Source organism: Apteryx rowi, unplaced genomic scaffold (assembly GCF_003343035.1).
Source record: "Apteryx rowi isolate R43461 unplaced genomic scaffold, aptRow1 scaffold_197, whole genome shotgun sequence".
Taxonomy (NCBI): Eukaryota; Metazoa; Chordata; class Aves; order Apterygiformes; family Apterygidae; genus Apteryx; species Apteryx rowi.
The window spans coordinates 598,356-621,704 of NW_020448274.1; the positions used below are offsets into that span (position 1 = coordinate 598,356).

The window sequence follows — 23,349 nt, forward strand, 5'->3', positions numbered from 1 at the left end:
TGAAGTGACTATTCCTCACTGTTTTGACATCCAAATAGGTCACATGCATTAATCACAACAGGATAATAAAAATACACATTTTGGCAGTGAAGTCATGCTCTCTGTGTGAGAGGTAATATATTAGTATGGCACTGGCAAATTTACAGTAGAAAATATATATGGCAGAATATATATATAGCAAACAAATTTTGCTTCCTTGTTATACCTGACCTTTCCAAGGCTTGCCTAATTCTTCCTTCAGCAAAGTGGTTTTATTAATGCTTTCAGGTTTAACCTGAACTTAGCATGGTCACATTTATATGTTGTTGAGCTGTTCTTTTTGCTTCACAGAAACTGGCTTCCATTTGAACATGCCTTGAAGTGGAATAAATAGGACTTCTATTATAAAACCTAATGTCAGATTGACGGCATCTAGAAAATAACAATTTTTAAAGGTCACATAAAATAGGCCACTCTCAGCTCTTTTTTCCCAGATATGTTTGATTAAAACTAGTTTGTTCTGTTTATTAAATCACTGAGGTTTTCCCTCCAGGGTCAACTAAAGCAAATGCAGATCTTTACATTTGTCATCAGCTTAAGGTCATAAATACAACTATATTAAATAGTGCTATATACCTTTCCCCACTACTGAATTATCAACTATGAATTATTTATTATAAAATTAACCATATACATCAGGAGTTAGTAGAGTGTAAAATGTTACCCTGTAGGCATAGCCAGGCATTTCAGTCAATAGGCACTTACATCTACTTTTGCAGATATCTTTTCAGGGTAGGGTGTAATAATCTGCAACTCCCAAAGAAATTGGCTTTAGTAGAAGTTAGGTCATATCTACAGTGTCCCACATGATATTTACAGAAAATGTCTTCTGAAATTGATTTGTAGAATATGAAATGGCTAAACAGAGAGTCATGCATGGCTTTTGCTGATTAAGGTAGATTGAGAGAAGGATGTTCAAAAAAGGGGCTTTGAGCTCTCCTCCCCCTTCTGTATTRTTTTATTTCTTGGGGGCCTTTATTACCACCACCATCTTAGAAGTGAAAATTTAGCTCAGGTAGGAAACTTTGGATCCTAMAGTTTATAATCCCTGTCTAGTTGGTGCTATAAGGGATAAACCCAATAATTCTGAACTGACCCAGAGAATGAACCAAAAATCTCTTGTAATTTTTATTACTGTTATTTTTCCCCTACAGTCTAGCCTGAAMTTCTGTTGCTGCACTTCATACTACTTTCAGTATGATCTCAAGAATCTCAGTACAAATGCTACTATTTCTGTCTCTCCACAGTGGCTATTTAATATTTCAGGCTCTGTATAGCTTCCTTTAGKTTGAGTGTCTTTTCATACTGCCTGAGGCGTGATGCAAATCATAATTTGAGGATTAAGCCTGAGCTAGCTTTATGATGCTGAGCACCCTTAGTACCTCTAAGAGGCTGCAAAGAAGAGGTATCTGAATAAACTGAGATTTTATATAATATAAATAAAATAAGATTTTAATACATTTTTCAGAAAGTCCTGAGATTTTCTCTTTTTTTTGAAGAATTAAAATCTGATTTTAAATCAGTTTTATATAAAATAAACCTAAAAATCAAAACGAACTAAAAAAATTACAACTGAACAGATATTAAATCCCTATATCAGAAGGCAAAAGAGGTAACCTAGTGTATTCCATGACAGCAGTTCAACAGATTTTGTATTAATTTTAGTTAAACTATATGCTCACTRTTAACTTACTATGACAGCCCTCAAATATTATTAACCAAGTGGGCTGGCGAGACTGGAGTAGTTTTTCTGTCTCAGGCTCAAAAATCAGAGTTAGCAGGACCAATTTAAAGTATACACTGCATTATAAATGTGAGGAAGAAATAGTCTGCTTCCTGCTTCACACAGGGGAATAAAAAGAGTCATTAATAAAGTGTGAGTAAAAACTGAGATAAAACATGTGAACTCTGACTTCTGAGCAATTTCTTACTTTCCGTGAGCAATATTTTGCCAAAACATTCAAAATTGTAAATCTGTGGTTACATTTCAGCCATTGTTAGAGGCATTGTCAGCTTTTTAGGCAAATATTTGAAGTTTCCAGGGTATTGAGAAAATAGTATAAAAATAAAGAGTATAAAAATAATGCACAAATTATGTGAATTTTCAGAAATGAATTCATAAATGAGAATTTATTATTAAACACTTTTGAAGTGTATGGGAACAATGAATGGTAACATTATTCTAGTGAAGGAAAAACAAACACTTGATACAAATGAAAACTATAAAGTGTAATTGAAATGAAATTGAATAGTAAATAAAATGCAGAGATGCCTRTTAAATATTTTCTATTATGTGAAATAATAATGTGGAAAGAGTTAGTTCTCAAGGGAATTTTAATTTTTTCTCAGTTGCAGTGATGTCATGTAACTCTAGTAATTTTTTTTTAATGTGTTGCCAAAAAGTTGGATATCTTGGAGGTTAAGCTGAATATTTAGGTATGGAGTTAGGAGTCTAAATGAAATGACCACAATTTCAAATCTGTTGTATATCTGCAACTGCTGCTGACCTGCACAGAATTTGTGGATGGTGAGCATTTAATGAAAATCAGGCTACCTGCCTATTTTTAGGTACCTGAGTAATGAGTTTAAGAGCCTAACTTTAGGTGCATGCAAGTGTTTGAATTTTTTTTATTATGAATATTATCTTTATAAGGCATCCTTTCAAACAAAGAGATTTGTCTTAAATATACAGGACACCTGTACTGTGAAATCAAGACATCTGAATCGATTTGTGATCTCCTCAGATTTCTTCCTGTCCTGCTGGTTGCCTACTAGCAAGTCACTGCTTGTTGAAATGAGTGGTATTAACCTCTTAACTTTCTGTGTTCCAATTCTCTAAACAAACAGTGTTTCACACATCTCCTAGGAGTTTTAATAAGGATTAATTCTTTAATGTAKGCACTGTAATTTATGATTTCAAAAAGAAAATGCTATAAAAATATGACTTCTTTTGCTACTCTTTGTTTGAATGTATCACAGTTGTTTCAGAAATGGAAAAACGTAAAATATYAGACATACAATATATGACTGCAGTCCATGGGGAAGTTTGGATATTAGTTTAAAAAAACAACCCTCCCCCTTCAAACCTAAAGATGTCAATACAGTACTGTGAACAACTATTATTGTTCACTTACAGTATATGTTTTGGGCATTTAAATGTTTTTTCAAACCAAGCACACATTTCCATGGTAAGTTTCTTTCAGGAAAAAAATACCAGACTTTTATTTACTGGAAAGATATTTGAATATGCAGAGCTGTTTAAARGGATTTTTCTACATTTACTTAAGATTTTTCCTGTGAAGTAATTTTCTGTAATACAGACTTATCAGAGTTATTAGAATAGGCTATACAAATATTAGACTATATAAGCAAAAGATGAGCAATAAAACACTACAATTACAATTAATGGGTGGTATTGCAGAAATGCTGATATAATATTACCATGTTAAGAAAGCCAGATAATATCCAGAATACGTTTATGCACGTTTAATAATACTTACTGATCCTGAACACTAAGCAGCGTGGAAGCTATTTCTTGAGTGAAAGGTTTCACGAATGTTGAAAGGTTGCAGTGTCAGATACTGACTGTTATAGTCTTTTCCTCTACTGGATGTGGTTTCACATAAAATTTTCAACATATTATTGTTCTCGCAGTACGTGATTATTACTGCAAAGGCATATTGGTAATGAAAAGGCAGRTGCTACTTACTTGGAAGAAAAAAACAGCAATTACTCAGTCATACTAAGCCCAAACGCAGCAGCAGGCCTCTGGCTCAGCAAGGCCCTTTAATTTGAGCGCAGTGCTCCAGCTATTTGGTTTGAATTTTAGCCTTTCTTTGTAATAGCTCTTTCTGTATACTAGATCTAATGGCTCATTTGGGAAGCCTTATTGAGTCATCACTCGGTTTCATAGGGTAGGCAGGACATGATATATCCTTAAGAGCCAGGCAAGATCTCTAAAATGCTTAAATAAATACATCAGCAAATTCAACACCAACATATTTTTTTCAGTGCATATTACCCGATTAAATAATGTGGAGCTTTTAAGATTTGTAATAAAAATGTACCAGCACAAAAGACTCTAAAAATGTAGGAAATCCTATATGAAGATGTGAGCTTTGCAGTTCAAACCATCTCTCTGATCTGAATCTATGCCAAAAATGGGCTCCATCCAAGTGAAAAATCCACAGAATAATGATTTTTGTGCAGCTGTGATCACAGTATACATGCACAATATTTCATGCTGCCTAAACCTATAGTTACAGAAGCAGGATAGGGATTCAGGGGTCCTGTGTCTATGAAAGTGTTGTTTTGTGGACTTTGAGACGTTTCGCAGAACCAGATCTTCACATGCTTATCAGAAACACTTAGGTGCATGTTTTCAGCAAAATTCTGTTTCTAAATAATTATAGGAATGAAGGTGTTAGTGCTCAGTATCGCTCTGAATGTCATATGTGWGATCCATTTTTTAAAAAAACACTCAGTATCCAATTCAGTGAATTATTCTGAAAATCTGATCTCTTACAGTAAAGCCTCATGCAAAACTTGAGGTAGTTTGAAAATTCTGTGGATAAGAACTGAGATGGCCTTTGATTTTTATCCAGTCATATTGTATAGATGTTATAACTTGATTTTCTGGAGCAACAGGAAATTATTCATGAAGTTGTGATCTCTGTGTAAAATGCGTGTAACTTCTGTCTAATGTTCTTGACTTTTTCAGACATATACTAGTGGAAATCCTGTTTTCACTGACAAAATTTCTGCTGCTTTTCATGTGATCAGGACTGTGTCTGCACTTTGTGGATGCAGTAAAATATCCATGCAGATAAAGAATAACCCAAATGAAACTGGGTTTTAGTGTTCCAAAACAGTGCCAATCCTTTTTTTCCCAGTTATTTAAATAAAATTATTTCAATTTTACATTTCTGATCTCTCAATTCAAATCATGCTACTGTAATTATTAAAATAGCTACAACATAAATACATTTCTAAACAGCACCGATTTATAATGTTGATAGTTTTCTGTTTATTTTCATTTACAATATCTTCTAAATATCAGTATCATCCCCTCAATTTTAACAAGAGTTAAATGGTATTTGGATAAGACATAACTTTGAATAATGTTACAAGCCTTTTTTTGCAACCTCTGTCAAACTGAGGTTTGAAACACATACTCTTAAAATGCCCTAACTTCAAAAAATGCTTCACACATAAATTTAATATCTAGATATGTTTCTATTAAATAGGTTTTGCATTTCGGGACTCAAAAATATGCCATCATTTTCAAACAAGCACAAACTCCCACTAACAGCAAATGATGCTGGAAGGTACCTTAATGTAGCCTCCATATTAGCACTTGCACTCATTTACAGTGTGGTTACTTAATTTCTGCTTTCAGTTTAGATATGTAAAAGTTAGCATACAAAATTCCCTCTTCAGTGTGTGAACTCTTTTGTTTACAAATGCCAAATGGCATGTGCAGATATGGAAGTCATTTCTTACATAAAGGAGTTTTCATTTCTATGATACGTGTTTTGTAAAGGCAGAGAGGACTGTTGCAATTACCCAGATACTGCAGTATGCCGATGCCACAACTGATCTTCGTTTTTATTATTTGACCTAATGCCCTCTCACAAATTGTGCAGCCTACCAGGAATGCAGTGTTGCTGTTAATATCTCTTCACTTACCTGCCTTTATCTTTAGGGGGTTTTTACTGCCATTTCTTCACACTTACAGAAAGTGTCTGAATTTCTATCTCAGTCTGTTCAGTTAAATAGTATTTTCTACTTAAAATTCCATGAAATATCAACTGGACAAAACATTCTTCATCTTCTAACCTGAACTCCTGGATACTGATAATTATGCTTATTAAAATATAATATACTTGAAGAGTTTATGTATGTGTTTTGCTGTAAGAGACCATTCAAGTGTGAAGATTTTTTTGTCCAAGAATGGAACAATATATTGAAATCCAAATTATTATGACAGTTTGACATAAACTTAGCTGCTACAGGCGTTTCAGGATTCTTAATGTTTTAGGAAATTGTCAGTGATTAAAAGCAGTGAAATACTTCTGTGTCATTTTGCTTGGTGAGCTGGTGTTTGCAAACTGGATTAATAAACACACACTACAAAAATAGAAGTCCAAAAATTTTTACAATTCTTAATATTGTTTCCTCACTCAGAATTTGCTTCGCTCAAGCAGGTGAGAAATGTGAGAATGAACCTTTCAGACTGGGGCACTGAATTTGTGTCTCCCACATCTTTGTGAATATTTTAGTTCACCAAGTTAACAGACTAGTAGTGGTCTCACTACCTTTAACAAGCTCCCCAACATTTTTTTAAGTTGTGAGACTTGCTGCCTTTGAAAGAAGTAGTAGGCTCTAAGCAAGTACTTTAGTTGGTGAATTCCGATCCAAACTAAGCACCTTTCAGCAGCCTCCGTAACAATGGCATGAACCAAAGAGTCAGTTTTGTCAGCGCGGCTCTGTGCACGGCTTAGTGTGCCCAAATTAACGAACCTTACTGAGAGATCTGTACTGTTTTAGAACTTCAGCACAGTGCTTACTCGTCTTTAACCTACCCAGAGGAGAAGTAAATGATTTGTGTTTCATCATGTAAATCACCTATCATTTTTGTCTACAGATATTTCACATGACATATGATCTGGCCAGTGCTGTGGTGAGAATCTTTAATCTGATTGGAATGATGTTGCTGCTTTGCCACTGGGATGGTTGCCTTCAGTTTTTAGTACCATTACTCCAGGATTTCCCACCAGATTGCTGGGTGTCCCTAAACGGTATGGTTGTAAGTATTGTTCATTTTTCATTGTGCTTTTTAAACATTATTTTTCTAAATAGTTAGCTTCAGACTTCAGTGTGACAATACATGCCTAGTAATACACTGCCCTGCAATTTATTCAAGCTTGCTTTTTGTTTTTGTTGGTTGGCTTGCTAATAAACTAATGTTTGTTTTGTAGCCCTCATCACCAATAACATTATATTGAATCATTCTCAGTAAATAAACAAATTTTAAGATCATTTTAATTTATTAATCCTCATTCCCTCAAAAAAAGTCTCAAAAAGAAATTTGAAAAAAGTTGACCAGTGCTGTGAATTTTGGTTATAGTTTCAAAATGCTCGTGAAGGTATATTATCTGCATTTGTTCAGTCTAATTTTGTCCTCAGTTTGTTTTGTCAAGTAACTTCTGGGTCATCTCATGAAGCCCTTTACCAAGTTTTTCCAGACTTAACTGTCCTCATGAGCTTTTTTAAGTAAACTGTGGGAACTATAGATTTACTTCTGTGATATTTTTGTGAGTGTGAACAGACAGTTCAGGGGCAGAATTCTGCTGCCTTCCGGACATGCCTTATTCATAAAGAAGGTTAACAATGTTGTGCTTGTTTAACATGTGCCTTAGAGACCAATGACTGTGAAGAATTAGATAGTTATGGTGAAGTCAGACAATGAGGTAATACCTAGAACATTATAGGAGGAAGTACGCTGAGAAAGTTGTTGAAATGTGCCTATGCCAAAAAAAAAAGCAAAACAAACAACTGTCTAATATATTCCAGATACGTTCACCAGAAGATCTTATCTTCTTCCTTACTAAAATGCAAGGAAATAAGAGAAACTGATAAAAAAACCAAACACAGAAATGAGTCAAATTGGGCATATGAAAAATATTTCCAGTTTTTACAATTTTAGAATACATGAAACAGTACCTTTACCCCCATCAAAAGCAGATGGGCAACTTGCTCAGTCCCACATATATCTGTTGTAGAAACATAATAATCTTTGTTCCTTTTGCAATCTGATACTGCACATTACCGTGGGAGCTCGTTGACTAAGATTGTCAGTCATCCAGACAAGTATTTGCAGTCATCAAGTAACATCTTTAATGATAAGCAGCATGTTTGCTGACACCTCATTGTGCAGCTCTCCCCAAAAAATAGTGAAATATCTTCAAAAATGGAATTGCTATGATAAAAGTAGGTCACCAGCATGCTGACTGGCATGTCTTTGCATTCTGCTGCATTCTGGATTCTGCTTTGTAATATCTTTCATTCATATTTAGAAAGGGTACATTTTCTACCAGGCTGCCGAAGAGCTGGATGATAATCATGCTAGAGAGTAAGAGGAAATAAGCCTTGTATTACACTTAGTTGAAATATTTAACTTTTAAATAACATTTAACTATAAAATTATCTCTGTACCATAAAAAGAGTTGCATTTAGTCTAAGAAGGCAGTGCGCATTCACATGGAGACCCCTCTTTCTGCCTGCTCCCACTCCTTTTTTTTTTTGGAAGCAGTACTCCTTCCTTATTGGCCACACACTCTCGGAAACACCTTTTTCTCTGGCAGCTGAATCTGTTGCTGTTAATAAACACTGTGGGGCCATCTGAAAATTGAGCGAGATTATGTTCACAGCATATGCAGTCCTCTAGTCATACGGCAAGAGAAAGTGTTGTAGCCTGACAGCCTGGAATCAGGAGCGTATCTACAGCCACTGTCAGGGGAAAACAACAGGACCTTTCTTCTGACCTTGTTAAGATGTTAGGAGACATTTCCTGTTTGTTTTCCAGCTTCTGGAAGTGAATTCCTTAGAACTGAATACAGACAAAGAAGCAATCAAGGAATATCAGTCCTCTGAAATGATAGAGGGGATAGAAGGAAATAATAATAATAATAACAAATTATTAATTATATTATTATAATAATTATATAATTATTATATAATTGTTATAATTATATTATTAATCATTAGTTAGTTAATTAATTATTATTATATGCCTTGCTAGTGCATTCAGAGTCATACTGACTGCTAACTTTGGAATTTGGAAAGGTATCACATTCCCAATGTTACAAGAATTTGGGGAACTGGGGTATCATACTCCCCTGGTATGCTGTAGCATATAACAATTTAATCTGGTCTGAATTTAAACACTTTTCTTACTAAAATGACTGCACTTAATACTGGGGTTTGGACTGAAATGCTGTTGATACAGAAAGTGAGATAAGACATCTCATTATTTCTTCTGGCCCTGAAGTCTTTATCTGTGAACTGGTGATGATGGCCACCAAAGGGCAATTTTGTTGGAAAGAGATCTGTCTCTAACTCCAGCTAATGTACCTTTCTATCAATGTATTCTTTTCTACTCACAAATTTTCCTCAGAGATTTTAGTAGCTTAATAAGTAAAGGTAACTCCTTGCATCTAAGTACATTTGGAGTTTGGTTCAAATGTCTGACTCAATTGTGAAATACGATTACTCTGAGAAAGGCAAAATCGAACCTCTTTAAGTTTTTTTCTTTTATAGAGGTTTTGTGAGGGCATTTCCTGGGATTCACACTGTGGGTCCTCAGAATGATGTCGTTGCAAGGGCTGACCACGGGATAATACACTAACCTTGCTTTGAAGTAAAATTTTAGTAGTTATTTAAAGCATTGGCTTAAAGACTCATTTAAACCAATGTGGGCTCAGCCAGAAAATGTTATTTTTTGGTATGCAACAGTACAGTGATCAATTGCAAGCCAGAGCCTTTGCGGATAACTTGATGGCAAAGAAAGTAAGGATGTCATGAGGATGACATGCTGTCTCTTAAATCCACAAAACACAATGTACTCTTCCAGCCCTAGCTGCCTCCCATGTGCCTTGCACAGTAGTTGCTTTCAGCCTGCACAGTGCAAGAACTTCTTCTAAAAGCCTCTGCCTGAAAGCTATTTCTTCTGTAGGAGCTGATGTTTGAAGATGTTCAAATTCCACAGGCATGCTCACATTTTACTTTGGAAGTACCGTTAAGAAAAATAACATAGGTTAAATGGAGGAGAGCCTGAGAAACTTAACTTCACGAAGCATTAGGGTAATGAAATCAAGCTGCATTTTGCTTACTGCCTTTCTGAACAATGAGACTGAATGTGATTAAAGTAAAACAAATAGGTTGGATTTTCATCTTCGAAAGGATGATAAAAATGTCACAGTGGACTTAGAAGGAAACTATGAAATGAAATAGAAAGCCTCTTCTGTGGAAGGGAATATGATCACCATTGGCTAATACTGTAGCAGCCTGCAGCCTAAGTAATTTTAAAAAAAAGTTGATAGCATTGAGATATTATCTTCAACATAATAATGAACCCAGCTTGTGTTTTTACTCTCTAATGCTGTTCTCTTTCCTTCCTTACCCCTGGCCTTACAGTATTACCATAATCATGTTGTTACCAGAAGAAAGCCAGAGCTGATATCTTYCTTTATTTTTCTAGATGTGCTCCCACTTGCCTGCAACCTCATGTGTCTTTCCTACCATTTGATTGTACTGACCAATGCCTTCATTAATGCTGAGTTATAAACGACAGGCAGGATCATGTATTCTTCCAGAATATCAGTGTACTTCTCTTTAAAAATAAGAAAAACAGTAAACACAATATGAAGGTGAGCCGCAGCTCTTCCCCTTTGCCATTTTTTTCTGCCCACTTTAAGTCACATTTCAGCTTATCCCTTATGGACAAAATAATAGTTAATTACTTCTGCAAAGGTCTGTCTCAGATGTAGTTGCCTTTTTTTTTTTTTCCCCCCCAACTAGGATTGTGCATTTCATTGCTAAAAGAGAAGGTCTTTTCTAATGAGGAAGTTTTACAGAGTGTCTAAATGATATTGCTTAATTTCTCCTTGGCTCAGAATGCTTATTATGTGCAGCTCTTGTGTGATTTGTCCTAGGCTTTCTGATCTGCATTGCTTCAGACTAGTGTGCTTTCATAGTGATTAATAGACCAAACATCTTTATCATATCTCAGTTTGAGCCAATGGTTGTTTTGTAGATCAGGATTAACTGAGAGACCAGTGGAGGCACAAGAACAGAAAACCCTCGCGATCTTATCCTACAGTCAGCCTGTACTAGCTGAGATTCTGTATTTTGTGTTCAGTTTCAGATACAGTGACTTATAAAAACACAGCATGTAAGTCATAAATGGTGAAAAATTATAGCCAAGCCTTATCTGGAACAGAGTTTCTAAGCAAGTAGTGATGAAAGAAGACTTTTTTGCCGCTGATGCCATCTGGCCAGCTAAGCATGATTGCCTGCAATAGAGAAAGCATCCCTTGCACTAGATTAGTTTTTCTTGTATTAGAAGTTTGCGTTTGCTTTTCATATCATCTATGACAAAGTCTCAAAGGTGCGTGAGTTCCTGAAGTAACAGTATCCAAAGACCCACAACCTCTATTTTCCTGTCTGTATTTGCAATAATTGGTTGTATGGCTAGGAAAACATAAGATCCTTTAAGCAGACATTTACCTGAATTTTCCATTTTTCCATTTTTTTTGCATCTAATGTTCAGATAAATCTATCGTGGAAGTATAGAATTTAACTGGAAGTATAGAATTTAACTTGAGACTAGAGTTTTAAAAGACAAAAGGGATTGTTAAGCTTTTGAAAAGGGCTTGCTTTGCTGGCATTTCTCATGGCAGTCAGCTGGTGTTTGCTCAGCAAGAACCCTTGAGGTATTCTGATTTCTTTCTTTTGGCTTTTCCTCACTGTCCTTGTAGTCAGATTACTTCAGCTTTTGGTTTTTTTTAGGTTTTGAATTTGCTGGGAGGAGGGGTTGCATTATCTTAATTCCCCTTTGTGTGCACATTGCTCAGGGGCAAGGGAAGCCCAAAGTTAGACTTCAGATCCTTACCTCTGACAGTATCGCCATTGCAATAAGAGGGATTTGGGAACTTCTGTCAAGTCTGAATGTCTTTTCCTATTAAATGAATGGTTTAACTGAAGACTTGGTAGGGAAATTCATAAATGCAGATGATGATCAGTGTTTACAATGTGCTAAGATTTATGCTAACATATATATAGTATGCAAAAAAACTAATAACAGTACACAGAATATTAATTCAGCTTTAATTCTAAACATTTCTTAAGAATTAAAAGAATTAAATATTTTTATAAGATTTCACTTGGAGCRCAAGGGTAATGAAACCATTTTCAATTATATGAGCCCATATTTTATTTTCAGTAGGATCTCTACTTCACTCAGTGGAGCTGAAGGAATGGATTAGTCACTTGATGAGTTATTCAACATTTGAATTTCTCCTTTTTGGTGATGTATTGACTTAGCAGCTTCTTCATTATGGTTGGCCATTAAGACAACCAATAAAATCTCGTGAAAACATCATGAGATTTTTCTGCATTTGATCATTTCATGGTGGTCATCATTTAATGCTTTTTAGATATTTTTAGAGTACTTTTCTGTTATATGTCACAATGTCTTAGAGCCATGTTTAAAACATAGATTCACCTGACTTCATTTGCCATGTTGAGCAATAAATACTGATGTAAATCAAATCCCATGATCTGAAACTGAGTGCTCAGAAAATATGGAAGATACAGGACATCTGATTCCTAGAGGCATTCAGGATTTCTTGAGGTATGCTACTACTCTGAGGTATTTTGTTCTTATATTTATGTATGTCTATATATTTAGTTATAACAAATACTTCAAGGAACAGATAAAAAAATGAAATTTACTGAGACTGACTGTGATCAAAACAATAATTAAGTAAGAATCGCCTAGTTCCTAAAAAATCTCTATATACAACACAATTTGGATAATAGTATGGTAATAACAATAATAACAGAATATAATTGGCGTTCTTAGGATTAAGGATCCTAAGGATCTGTATTTTGAGAATGTACGCTGAGTAATAATATCTCTTCTAGTATAAGCAATTGGCTCAAATTCAGTTATTCGGTCTTTGTCACTCTTGTATGCGACAGTGATTTAACCTCTGAGGATCAATCCATTTCCTGCTGCATCAAGACGATGAAGTAATGGTACAGTTTATGACCTGTTTCAAAGGGTTAGGGATCAAGTAGTAGGCCTAAAAATAAACTAGCTCAGGAGAATATATTAGTTCATGTGAAATGACGCTATAAGAAACTGCAGAGGAAAATTTTGTGGACATAAAGTGCTAAATGACATGGTATGCATAATGTAGACTGAAGACATGTGTTACCTGCAATACCAAAGTTTTATGCCAAGCTAGCCAGTACCAGAGAAATGGGGTAGCTGAGGACACTGTTGATTTAACTCGGTGTGTCATGATCAGTGAAGAGGAAAACAAATTAAGTTCTCATTTTTACAACAGTTGCTGAGGCTTTAGGAAGAACATATGAATTTTGGCTTATGCTTTTTTTTTATTAACTTTTAATTCTTACCTTTTTGCCTGTATTGTGATGTTATATATAATTTTGCTGATGTCTCCTGTACTTTGGATTGTCTATTTTTGACAGTAGTTTTCTGATGTGCTTAGATAAAACCAGTCATTGGATTTCCTGTGCCTCTTATTTATTGAAAATATTTCATTATTTATAATTTGTTCTGTGTATTATTCACTGCCAACAGGAAATAGATCATAAATACTAAGGAAGCTCCTGAGATCCAACCCAGCATCTTCACAGTAGGCATTCCCTTTAAAAGTTATTTCCAGCATGGCTGCTGTTTTTCGTCTTAAAAATGATATTCATTTGTTCTGAGCGACTTCCTTAGTGTTTCTTTTATCTATTCTGTTTAAGATACACTGCTACAGGGCAAGGGTTTTTTTCTTCTAATAATCTGAACTACAAAAAAACCATATTGGTTTTACTGTTATAGATTCTGTGAAAGTCAAGCCTCGGTGGTTCAATAACCTCAAAGGACAATGAATATATTCATCTTCATAACTTACTCCCATTAATTCATTCCCAGGTTATCATTTTGAGCTAATTATGCTAGTATCATGAGCAAATTGAGGCATAGAAGTTTCAGAGGTGAAAAATAAAGGTGCAAAATCATTTGCAGGGAGATGTAAAACTTCATAAAAGTTTTAACTTAAGTGAAAGTATTCACTTTATCCATGAACATTTGGATTACAATTTAGACAAAACTGAAAACAGTCCCTCAAAGAAGGTTTTTCACAGAGCACTATTCCACCAACTTCGGAAATTGTTTAACATTATAAACTAAAGTACTGTCATAAGCCTTGCTGTTTTACTCCTTTCTGTCACCAAAATTCCGTAAACTCAGTTATATAGTATTGATATAATTATTTAATACTGGTGGTGATAGTTATTTCAGTAGGAATTGGTGCTCAGTCCTACAGATCTAAATTAGGACTCCCATGTTTGAAAATGCTGATTATAGCATTGTGTTACTGTTGTGATAATAGGTTCTAAAGAGGATCACTTATTTAATTAATTAATTAGCTGCCTTGCATACTTTCATTCCTTTCAAATAGCAATCTGGTCTTCCTTATATGGGAAAAGAATAATGAAACAGTTTGTTGGAGAAAGTCTTCAAAAGCAAATTGATGTACCTAATAGATATTAATTTATTTCCACACTTCTTCTTTATTAACATAAGAGCTGTRGGAAAATTTTCAAGATCAGGATTCAAGGAAGGATTTGCCCATTTATCATCAAAATTTAATTTCCATGTTTCTCCCTTGGTAGCAACTCCCCTGAAGCAACTCAACCTAAAAATGTTTTTACTGAAGTATATTGTGATGGGTTTTCTGGTAAATTGTTAATTACTAAGTATTTTGTATAAGCCTTAAATTTGAAGGAATACAATAAACTGCACTGAATATGGTAAAGTCGAAGGTTGTATTGATAGACATTCTCAGGAAAGAGAGTTAGCAATATAATGCATGCCTTAAGCAGTTATTTCTTTAATAAAAAATGTGAAGTAAGCAGAAGCATAAGTTAGACCTACCATACTTTAGTACCTTCTGTCCATCATTTCCCTTAGAATGAATATTCTGAGGGAGTTCTTTATACGCACTTTGTGGGCCAAATGCAGCTTCTCTGTTGTAACAGAGAGTATTCCCTTTGTTTCAGGGAAGCTGGATCAGGCTACTTTTCTACGTCTGTGTGACTTTCACAATAAGTGTTTGTCTGCATATGATGATATTCCAGATTAAACTGGGCTATCAGTGTGGAACAGTTCCTCTGAAGTCGCTCTTCAGGGGTGGTCTATTTTCCTGGGATTGGAATATTCAAACTCTGAACATTTGGAATCTATTCTGGAGCAGTTTTCACAGAATAAATCCAGTTGTAGATAAATCAAGATGAATACCAGTCATATATAGCTGTTCTTCAACAAATCCTTCTTTTTTCTATACAAAACTTTATTAATATGCACAGTGTAACTCCTTGATCTACATACTTTAATAATGTATAAAGGCAGTTGGCTTTGCACAAGCTGTGTGTTATTGCTAGCGGGTCATTTATCAGCCATATCACAATTGAGTTTTCTCAGGAGCACTCATATGCATTGCTTTTAACTGCTGTATCAAATCTGAACTTTCTGCACTTGGCTATTCAGCACTTGAGTCATTCTAAGACCTAAAACACATCTGGACAGAATGCTCTATTGAAATGCAATTAGAGGAGTAAAAATATTTAAATTTCACATTAGAAAAATCAAAGCAAGATACTTTCTTCTGAGTCATGTCATTCTTCACTGAGACACTTGGGATGTTTTGTTTCCACTGATGTGCGTTCTCCAGACCTACATCAGTAGTCTATAGGATCTGTAATCTGGGCTCTCCAAATCCCATAGGGAAGCATGTGGGTATTGAACCAATGTTTTTAATCTGGTTATTTCTGAACTCTTCCTTCTGTGGAAATTTTAAGATTTCATGTTATCACTTCAATTCAGAATGAAGCTAAAAACTAAAGGAGCAGACTTTCCTGTAGAACAGGAATTCTGGATTTTCGTCCATTTCTAGTTACCAAAACATGAGAAAAGGAGGAAGTATATGGCGTTATTGTTTTCTTTCATTTGTTTTAATTTCCTGATTTTCTTTAATCTCTGAACTGTTTTTGCTCAAACTTTATAAACACATAAGCCATGGATGGACACAACCCATTTGAATTTGGGCTGCACATATTTTGCCTGTTTTAAAAGAAGGAGTAAAGTTTCTGTAAGATTGCTCCCTTCCCTCCCCCTTCCAGCTCTCCAATACATCTGCTTTATACACATACACTCATTTGAGCAGATTAAACCTGAAGTAATTAAATAATAGATGTAAAACTTTCAGAAGATAATGTAAATAATGTGTTTTCAGAAAATAATGTAATTGATTAGAAGGAATGGAAAGGATTCTTCATGAGTAAAGTTTGAAGAATATTTTCTAGATAGTCTGTGTATAGATATCTACRTATTATCTGTATGAGCAAGCTGCAAACACTTTCTCAGATCAGTTTCTTGCAAACTTTAAACATCAAATGCCTCTTTCAAATTTTTTTTCTTTTTTCCCCTGTAATAAGGATGTTTATGTCAGCTTCATTTTCTGCATTGGCMATACTGTTGATAACATAATGAAAAAAAACCCACTGTGATGGGGACCATCTCTGCTTCATATACCACTTTTTATAATTTGTAATGCTTTTTTTTCATGCAGGAATRGCAATCTTTGAATTAAAAATTGCTTTAAAATGGTTACTAATATATTTAATCTAGCTGTTAAAAAAAAAAAAAATCAGTGTTCCCTTGATTTTCCAGAAAACATTACTGAAATTATCTTAGTAGTTTCTTTCTCTTTGTTTTGCATGGCTGTAATTTATTACAAAAATTCATGACAATCTCATGTGAATAGGATTGGAGTGGACAGGGATGTATACTTTCAGGTCTAGTTCATTAACACAATTCTACCTAAATTATGCACTACTACCGCTAATACAGTGCTGCGAGAAAAATACTTTGAAGCAATCTCTTTGATAATCACCAAGCTTAAATATTCTTTGGCATTTGAATGAATCAAGAAAATAGGTCCCATATTCTGCACAGCTGTCTCATGCACCTTTTCCAGTCCATCTCATGCACCTTTTCCAGCCCATCTCATGACTCATTTTAGTCCACCCAAGATGCCTTAATCTCTAATAAAATATGGGAATGTACATTTCTATATTGCTTTTYCATAAAATATTCTAATCCTTTTTCAGTATTTTAATTAAAAATGTATTGGATGTAGTCCCTGTATTTTGATATTTTGTATTTGGGAGGGGGAAAAGTTAACTTGCATTTGAGGGTAGCCTAGCACTAAGGTCTAACACTCATGCATATGATCCAAACAGAATTATCTAGATTGGTAGAGGCAGGAAATTATATGACACTGTGTTATATGACACTTTCTCCTCAGTAGTGATATTGTCATACAGAGTCTACTCAGACTGCTAATTCAGTTTCATGGAGGGTAATTGAGTAGTGGTCAGGAATAAAGGCATAGCAACTACTGTTTGTCATTCTTTGCCATAATCCCCAATATCCCTATCCATACCCTAATAGTAACAAAATCTTTAATTTATCTCTTAGATACAACTAGAAATGTTATGACAAATCTAAACTCAGTTAAAATGGCAAATAGTATTATTGCTAAAACAAAATAGACAGAAGCATATTTGTGGGTTTTTACTATTTATTTTGAATGTTATTTTTTTCCCAGATGTTCAGAAATAAAGTTTATGGGGCATGACAGAAACCTTCAGTAGGAACAAAATATGAATTTAATTCAGATTTATGTGAAGAGAAAATGCAAGCATTCACCTTCAAAAAGTACAGTCATGGGCAATGGACAGGAATGCTCAGTTTTCAATAGGTGCAGCCAGATTTTGTTCTAGAATTTTAGTACCAGTTCAAACATCTTTCTGTAAGCTCTCATGACCAATACCATTCACCTAAGGCTGTCTGACCCTTATCCTCATCTTTGTTTATTAAACCTAGATAGAACACAGAACATATCAAAAGTGCTTTTAGCTTCCTGATATTCTCTAACATTGTCATGGTTTTACTGCTGCAACAGTACCTTCCTACTGCTATATATCCCCTTATTTCTAACTTAAGTAGTGTAAAACTTATTCTAAAAGAAATGAGTTCATTTCTGAGTTGCATAAATTTGCAAGAGTGAAGCCCCTCAGGCTTTTGCAATCAGTATCTTTACAAACCAGCTGTTTATGGAAAGGATACCATATAAATGCTGACAGGAAGTACATACTGGAAATGCCACATGTCCTCAGAAATGATGGTATAACTTCAGTGCTCTTAGCTGAATGTATCTTGCAGATCAATAAAATATACTAACTCTAAACCAGCTTAGTTGAATTCTGAAGGCAAAATATGAAAAAAAATTATTTTACCCCAAAAAGAATTTGGGGAGGGAGAAAGAAATGATGAGTCGTGTTTAATAGAAATGTAAYATCTGAAGCAGAAATTTCTTTTTTAAAACTATGAGATAATGTACTCACCTATCTCACAATGATTTGAGGAAATATAAGGTCAGCATGTGTGCAAATTTATAAAGGCTAAAGGAATTCTAGGGCTTTTCTAGGATTTTTTACTGTAAAATTTAGAAGGAAAAAATAGCCATATAAAGTGAAATTAGATTCCATTCAACACCATTTTTAAATCTAATTTCAATGAAATGAGAACATCAATCTTAATAACTTTTTGGTGAGAATTATCTCATCTAGCCTATTCTGTTTGAAAGTCAGCTAAAAGTTGTCTGAATTTATATGCTTAGAGCATGCAAAAAATGGTTACAATAAAAATAAGTGACTGCTGTTTATCACTGTTCATACTTGGTGCCATACATAATGCTTTTCTTTTCCAGAGAGAGATGTGGCTAGCCAGATTTATTAATATATTCAAACATTGGCATGGTACTGGTTTCAAGCCAAACCGAACTGAATTTCTCTGAAGCAAATGATTTGATTACTTTGTTTCAGTGGATTAACCAAAAGTAAAAAAGACTTCTTTTGATTATAATGAAACATATAACAGATACACAACAGATTATCAGATTTTTACGATCAATGTTGTCATTTACCAGGTGCCCAGTAAATAAAAAGCTTCCAGTTAGGAAAGGTTTCCAAACATCTGCAAGTTAGATAACACAGTTTCGTGGTAATTATACACTATTATCATTAGGATCTGAGTCCTTTAAGATGTTGCCAATTTAACATCCTTCTCAACCATTTTTAGGCAAAGTAAATGACATGTCTTCAAGATCTGAATATTCAAATATGTGGCAAGAACTCATTCTCTCATTTTGTGCTCTATATAACTTTATCCATATAATTGAATAATTATAAAGTTCGTGTTCTGAGCATTCTTGTGTTCTCGTTATATACCTTTCTGTGTCTTGCTTGCTCCTTCATGTGGTTTATTACACCATATCATTGTATTAGGTATTAAAGCCACAGTGCTGGAACTGAATTTGCGTCGACAAATCCCCAGCACCCCTTATAGAGTCTCACTGATTTCCCTGAGCCTTTGCGTTAGCAATCTCACATCCCAATCCATATGTCAGATTCAATTGCAAGAGCAAAACCTTAGATTATAAGATAAAACCATAGCTTCAGAGAAGAGGCTGTCGTTAAGAATTTTACTTTTGTCATTGGGTACAAGCAAGGAAGAGACAGGAAAATATGTCTATCCCTGAACTCACAAGAATGCTCAGTAGGGGAGCCTTAGGAAGCTGATGGAGGTGGCTTTAGCTGAATAGGATCTTGCTGCAGTTGATGGAGAGAGAAAATCTGTGCTGGAAGTGATAAAGAGCACCTGCATTAGGCTTTTATTCTGATTCACCATCTGCAGGAGTTTAATTTCTTTGCTGACTGTGTTGGGAACCCAGGGGCACTAGCCAACTAACTTAGCTGTCCAAGTTAAGCACCTGAAGTCACATAATGTGAAATTTTATTATGCCTTCCTCCATGACTGTTCATTCTCTCAAACAAAATGCAGGACAAGTTAGATCACTGTTTGTTGCAGATACATGTATGTAAATAACATTAAATGCAAGACACTGTTACTAATCATGTACATCCTCCATCGCTCATGGAGCACTGTGTTCTTCCTTTCCTCTCACCTTCAAAAATCAGTCATATAGCTCCTGTGACCGACCTCCCCCAGTGCTTGTCCTGAGGGCTAGGTCGTCTGCTTTGGTGTTACCCATTTAAGTTAGAGCACTTTCCTTTTCAGTATCTAGACTTAGAAATCTGAATTCCTTTAAGCTACTCAGCAGGTGGATGTTATAGTTGCTCTGCAGGACAGTTTTGTAGCTCTTCCTGTAATCAAAGGAGTACAGTTTAATTTTAAGTGTAGAGAGATACTTTCTTACTTTTTATGTTATAGCTGTGAAGGTATTCCATATGCTTTCAAAGCATTTCTCTGCAGTTAAATGGCATTACCATTGCTCTGTGAATGAAACAACTGCCTCATAAATACTTATTATAGAATTGTAAGAAACCAAGTTGACTAAATAAAAGTTAGAACCATAAAATGTTGGCATTTTATTATTTAGCCTTTTTCTGTATTCACTGATCTATGGAAACAAAGTTTAGATAATAAAACTCTTTCCAAATTTGACTTGTTAGAAGTATCTGCTTTTTTCCCCTCTTCTTTAGATTATAAAAGTCTTGCTGGAAGTAGATAATTTAGAACTGGGAATGAATGTATTTGAAATGCTGTTTCTCTGGTCAGCAACAAGGAACATATTTGTTTGAAAACTGTACGTGATTGATAGTGAAGAAAGTTGTAACCCACACGATCGCTCTTCAGTTAAAAATAAAGCATCATCTAATGAAACAGTTCTATACAAAAGGTGGACATGAGATTATAATTAGAATTATGCATCAGTGGGGTTAGAGCAGCTTACTCTCAGGTGGAGAATACAAGAGATTTGGAAGGAAGAGGTAAGAAGGAGGGGAGAAAGAAGAGAAGAATACACAGAAGACAAACCAAAACAGTACAAAACCCCTTTTGTCTTTGCATCCTAGAACCCAGGAAGCATACCTAATTCCTAAGAGAGAGATTCCAAAATCCTGGTGAAAATTTTTGTTTGCTGTACAGTTCATACAGCCCAACACTATGCAAAGATGCTAAAATGAGTCCTGAAAGCAATATAAATGCTTCTGTAAAGCTGCACTCAAGTTAATGAGCCTTGCTAAAGATTCAGATGTTGCGAGTTCATTCACATAAGAATGCCGGACCGACAGAATGGCCATATGGAGTCAGACCTATGGTGTGTCTGGCCCAAGATCCCATTTTCAAGAGTGGCCAAGAGCAGATTCCTAGGTAAGATTATCCCAAAGCAAGCACAGAGTGATGTTTGTTTAGCATATACTGCAAGCTTCCAGAAATTTGCAGTTCAGGGACTTCTGGAGCCAGAGCTGGTATGTTTGTGTTTAACAGCCTTTAATGGGTATTTCTTCCTTTAATTTATCTAGTCACTTTTGGAATCCATACAAATTTTATTATTAGGCCAGAATTCTGCACGCAGTGTCATAGTGTTGTGACTCTTCTATACTGCTCTGATTTTGAAGCTAGCCTTGTTGACTGTGGTTTGGAGTCCTTTGCACTGCTCATTACACTAAGAGTATGTAAGATTGATAGGGGGAGCACAGACTGTTGTTTATAAAGTGACATGACAGTCAGATTCTTTCATTCCTTTTAAAAGTCTGAAGATCTGGTGATTTTTCATGTCTACTGGTTCTTCAAATGAGGCAAAAGGCAGCTTTCAAGGTACACCTTGAAACAGAGGAACAGGAACATATTCAGACATTGGAGAGGAGAGAGAGAAAAGGAAACAAAGCTTTCTCCAGAAGTAATTTAATTATCTATATAGTTTTGAGTACCAAAACGTTATAACACATTTTGCTTGTCATTGATATTTTATTTGTTTTTGTTTTGAGAGTAGCTTTTACAAAAAGACAGTAACTCAGTACCAAATGTTTGATCATGAGTTGGAGCATTCAGCCTGCCCTCAAAGCCCCATCTCTCAACTTGGAAGAGAGTGCTTCAATTACCCAACAATAGGCTCGGTTGTGATTGCACTTGTATGAAGCTACCCACTTTACAAAAAAGAACTATTCTGGCAGGGGAAGTAAAGGAGAATGAGCGTCACCTTTTGTCTAAAGATTAAGGCACTCATATGGGTTCCATATGGGTTCCTGGACAGTCTCTCAGAGATGGTCTTGGGTAACATACAAACGTACAAAATCTGCTTTTAGAGCAGGAGCTGGAACTTAGAAACTCCTGACGTCTCAGACGAGTGCTACAGGGTCATGCTCACTCTGGTGCTCTGTCAGTTCTTTCAAGGACAGCAGAAGAGCTTTAACAGAGAAAAGGAATATGTTCCTCTCCTTCCCACTCAGAGTATGAGTAATTGGTACCCTGAAAGTTAGGACATTCTTCTATGATTTAGGTTAAACCTCCTCTGGTAGAGAAGGGGATTGCATTTTTAATAATTCCCAATTTTTTTTAACGGATAGCAATCATTTTTGGGTGGGGTTTAGGCTATTAAATCATTTTGTCTTTTTATTCCTTATTACCTTGAAAGTCTTCCAAACACTGGAAGCACCTGCAGTTTTAGGGCGTGCAAATATAAGAACAGTTCATAGTGAAACTCAGATGAGTTCTCAGTGAAAGAACAGCCTCTGACCTAGATCCAGACCGGTTACTTTGACACCAAAGTTTGTTCTTTTTGTAGAGCCAAAATAGAATTTCAGCTGCAAAACTCCTTTGCTTCATGCTGTCACTTACTAATAAAATAATTCACAGCTTTACATAGTATTTGATGAAAGACTGCGATTTACCAGAATGCAGGCTGGCCTCTTGAGGGTTCAGGCATTTAGTAAGTTAATTTTCATGAAGAACTATACACTAACTAGGGGTAGCCTAAACTCTCAAAGGCATCTGATCAGGAAATAAATTGAAAAACTGACAAGAAAAGTGTTGCCTTTAATACCAGCTAACTGGAGAAGAACTCTTAAGATCTTAAAAACAGCACTGAATCTGTGCCTTAAAAACTACGTTGCTTAAAGGGAAAACAGAGTATGATAAAAATTATTTCTTTAGATTAAAGAGAAAATTATTTGAATTTGCCTATGGGATACAAAACATCTACTTGCCTTGGAAATAATCTATTTTTTAAAGCATTATGTAGTAAACTGGAACTCCCTGAATCCTAATCGGAAGTCTTATGCTGATTCTCTGTGTGAAAGTAGCACTGATTCACCTTGATTCATTTGTAAGCCGATTAAAGCATATTCAGAGCCTGTGTAGACACATTTGGTTTTATGAGTAAATTATATTAGTCCATTGTAATCTACTGTAATCTACAATTAAATATATTTTTTTAATTTCTAAGGACATGTTCCTAAAAATRCTTACAAAGAAAGATTATTTTGCCTGAATGTATGTAGAACAAGGATGAAAGTACTTCTAGGGAAATCAAATAGCAGACTTTGAATATTTTGAGATGTTCTTAGTGAGACAGCATT

The 23,349-nt window shown here is 35.1% G+C and overlaps 1 protein-coding gene across 1 annotated transcript in view; it reads left to right on the forward strand.

Annotated features, from left to right (window-relative positions):
- Nucleotides 1-23,349, forward strand: part of HCN1 (hyperpolarization activated cyclic nucleotide gated potassium channel 1) — a 191,062-nt gene that overhangs the window by 81,482 nt on the left and 86,231 nt on the right. Inside the window, exon 2 of the mRNA XM_026062982.1 lies at nt 6,686-6,847. Coding sequence (XP_025918767.1) covers nt 6,686-6,847 — 162 coding nt within the window. The remainder of the gene's footprint in view (nt 1-6,685; nt 6,848-23,349) is intronic.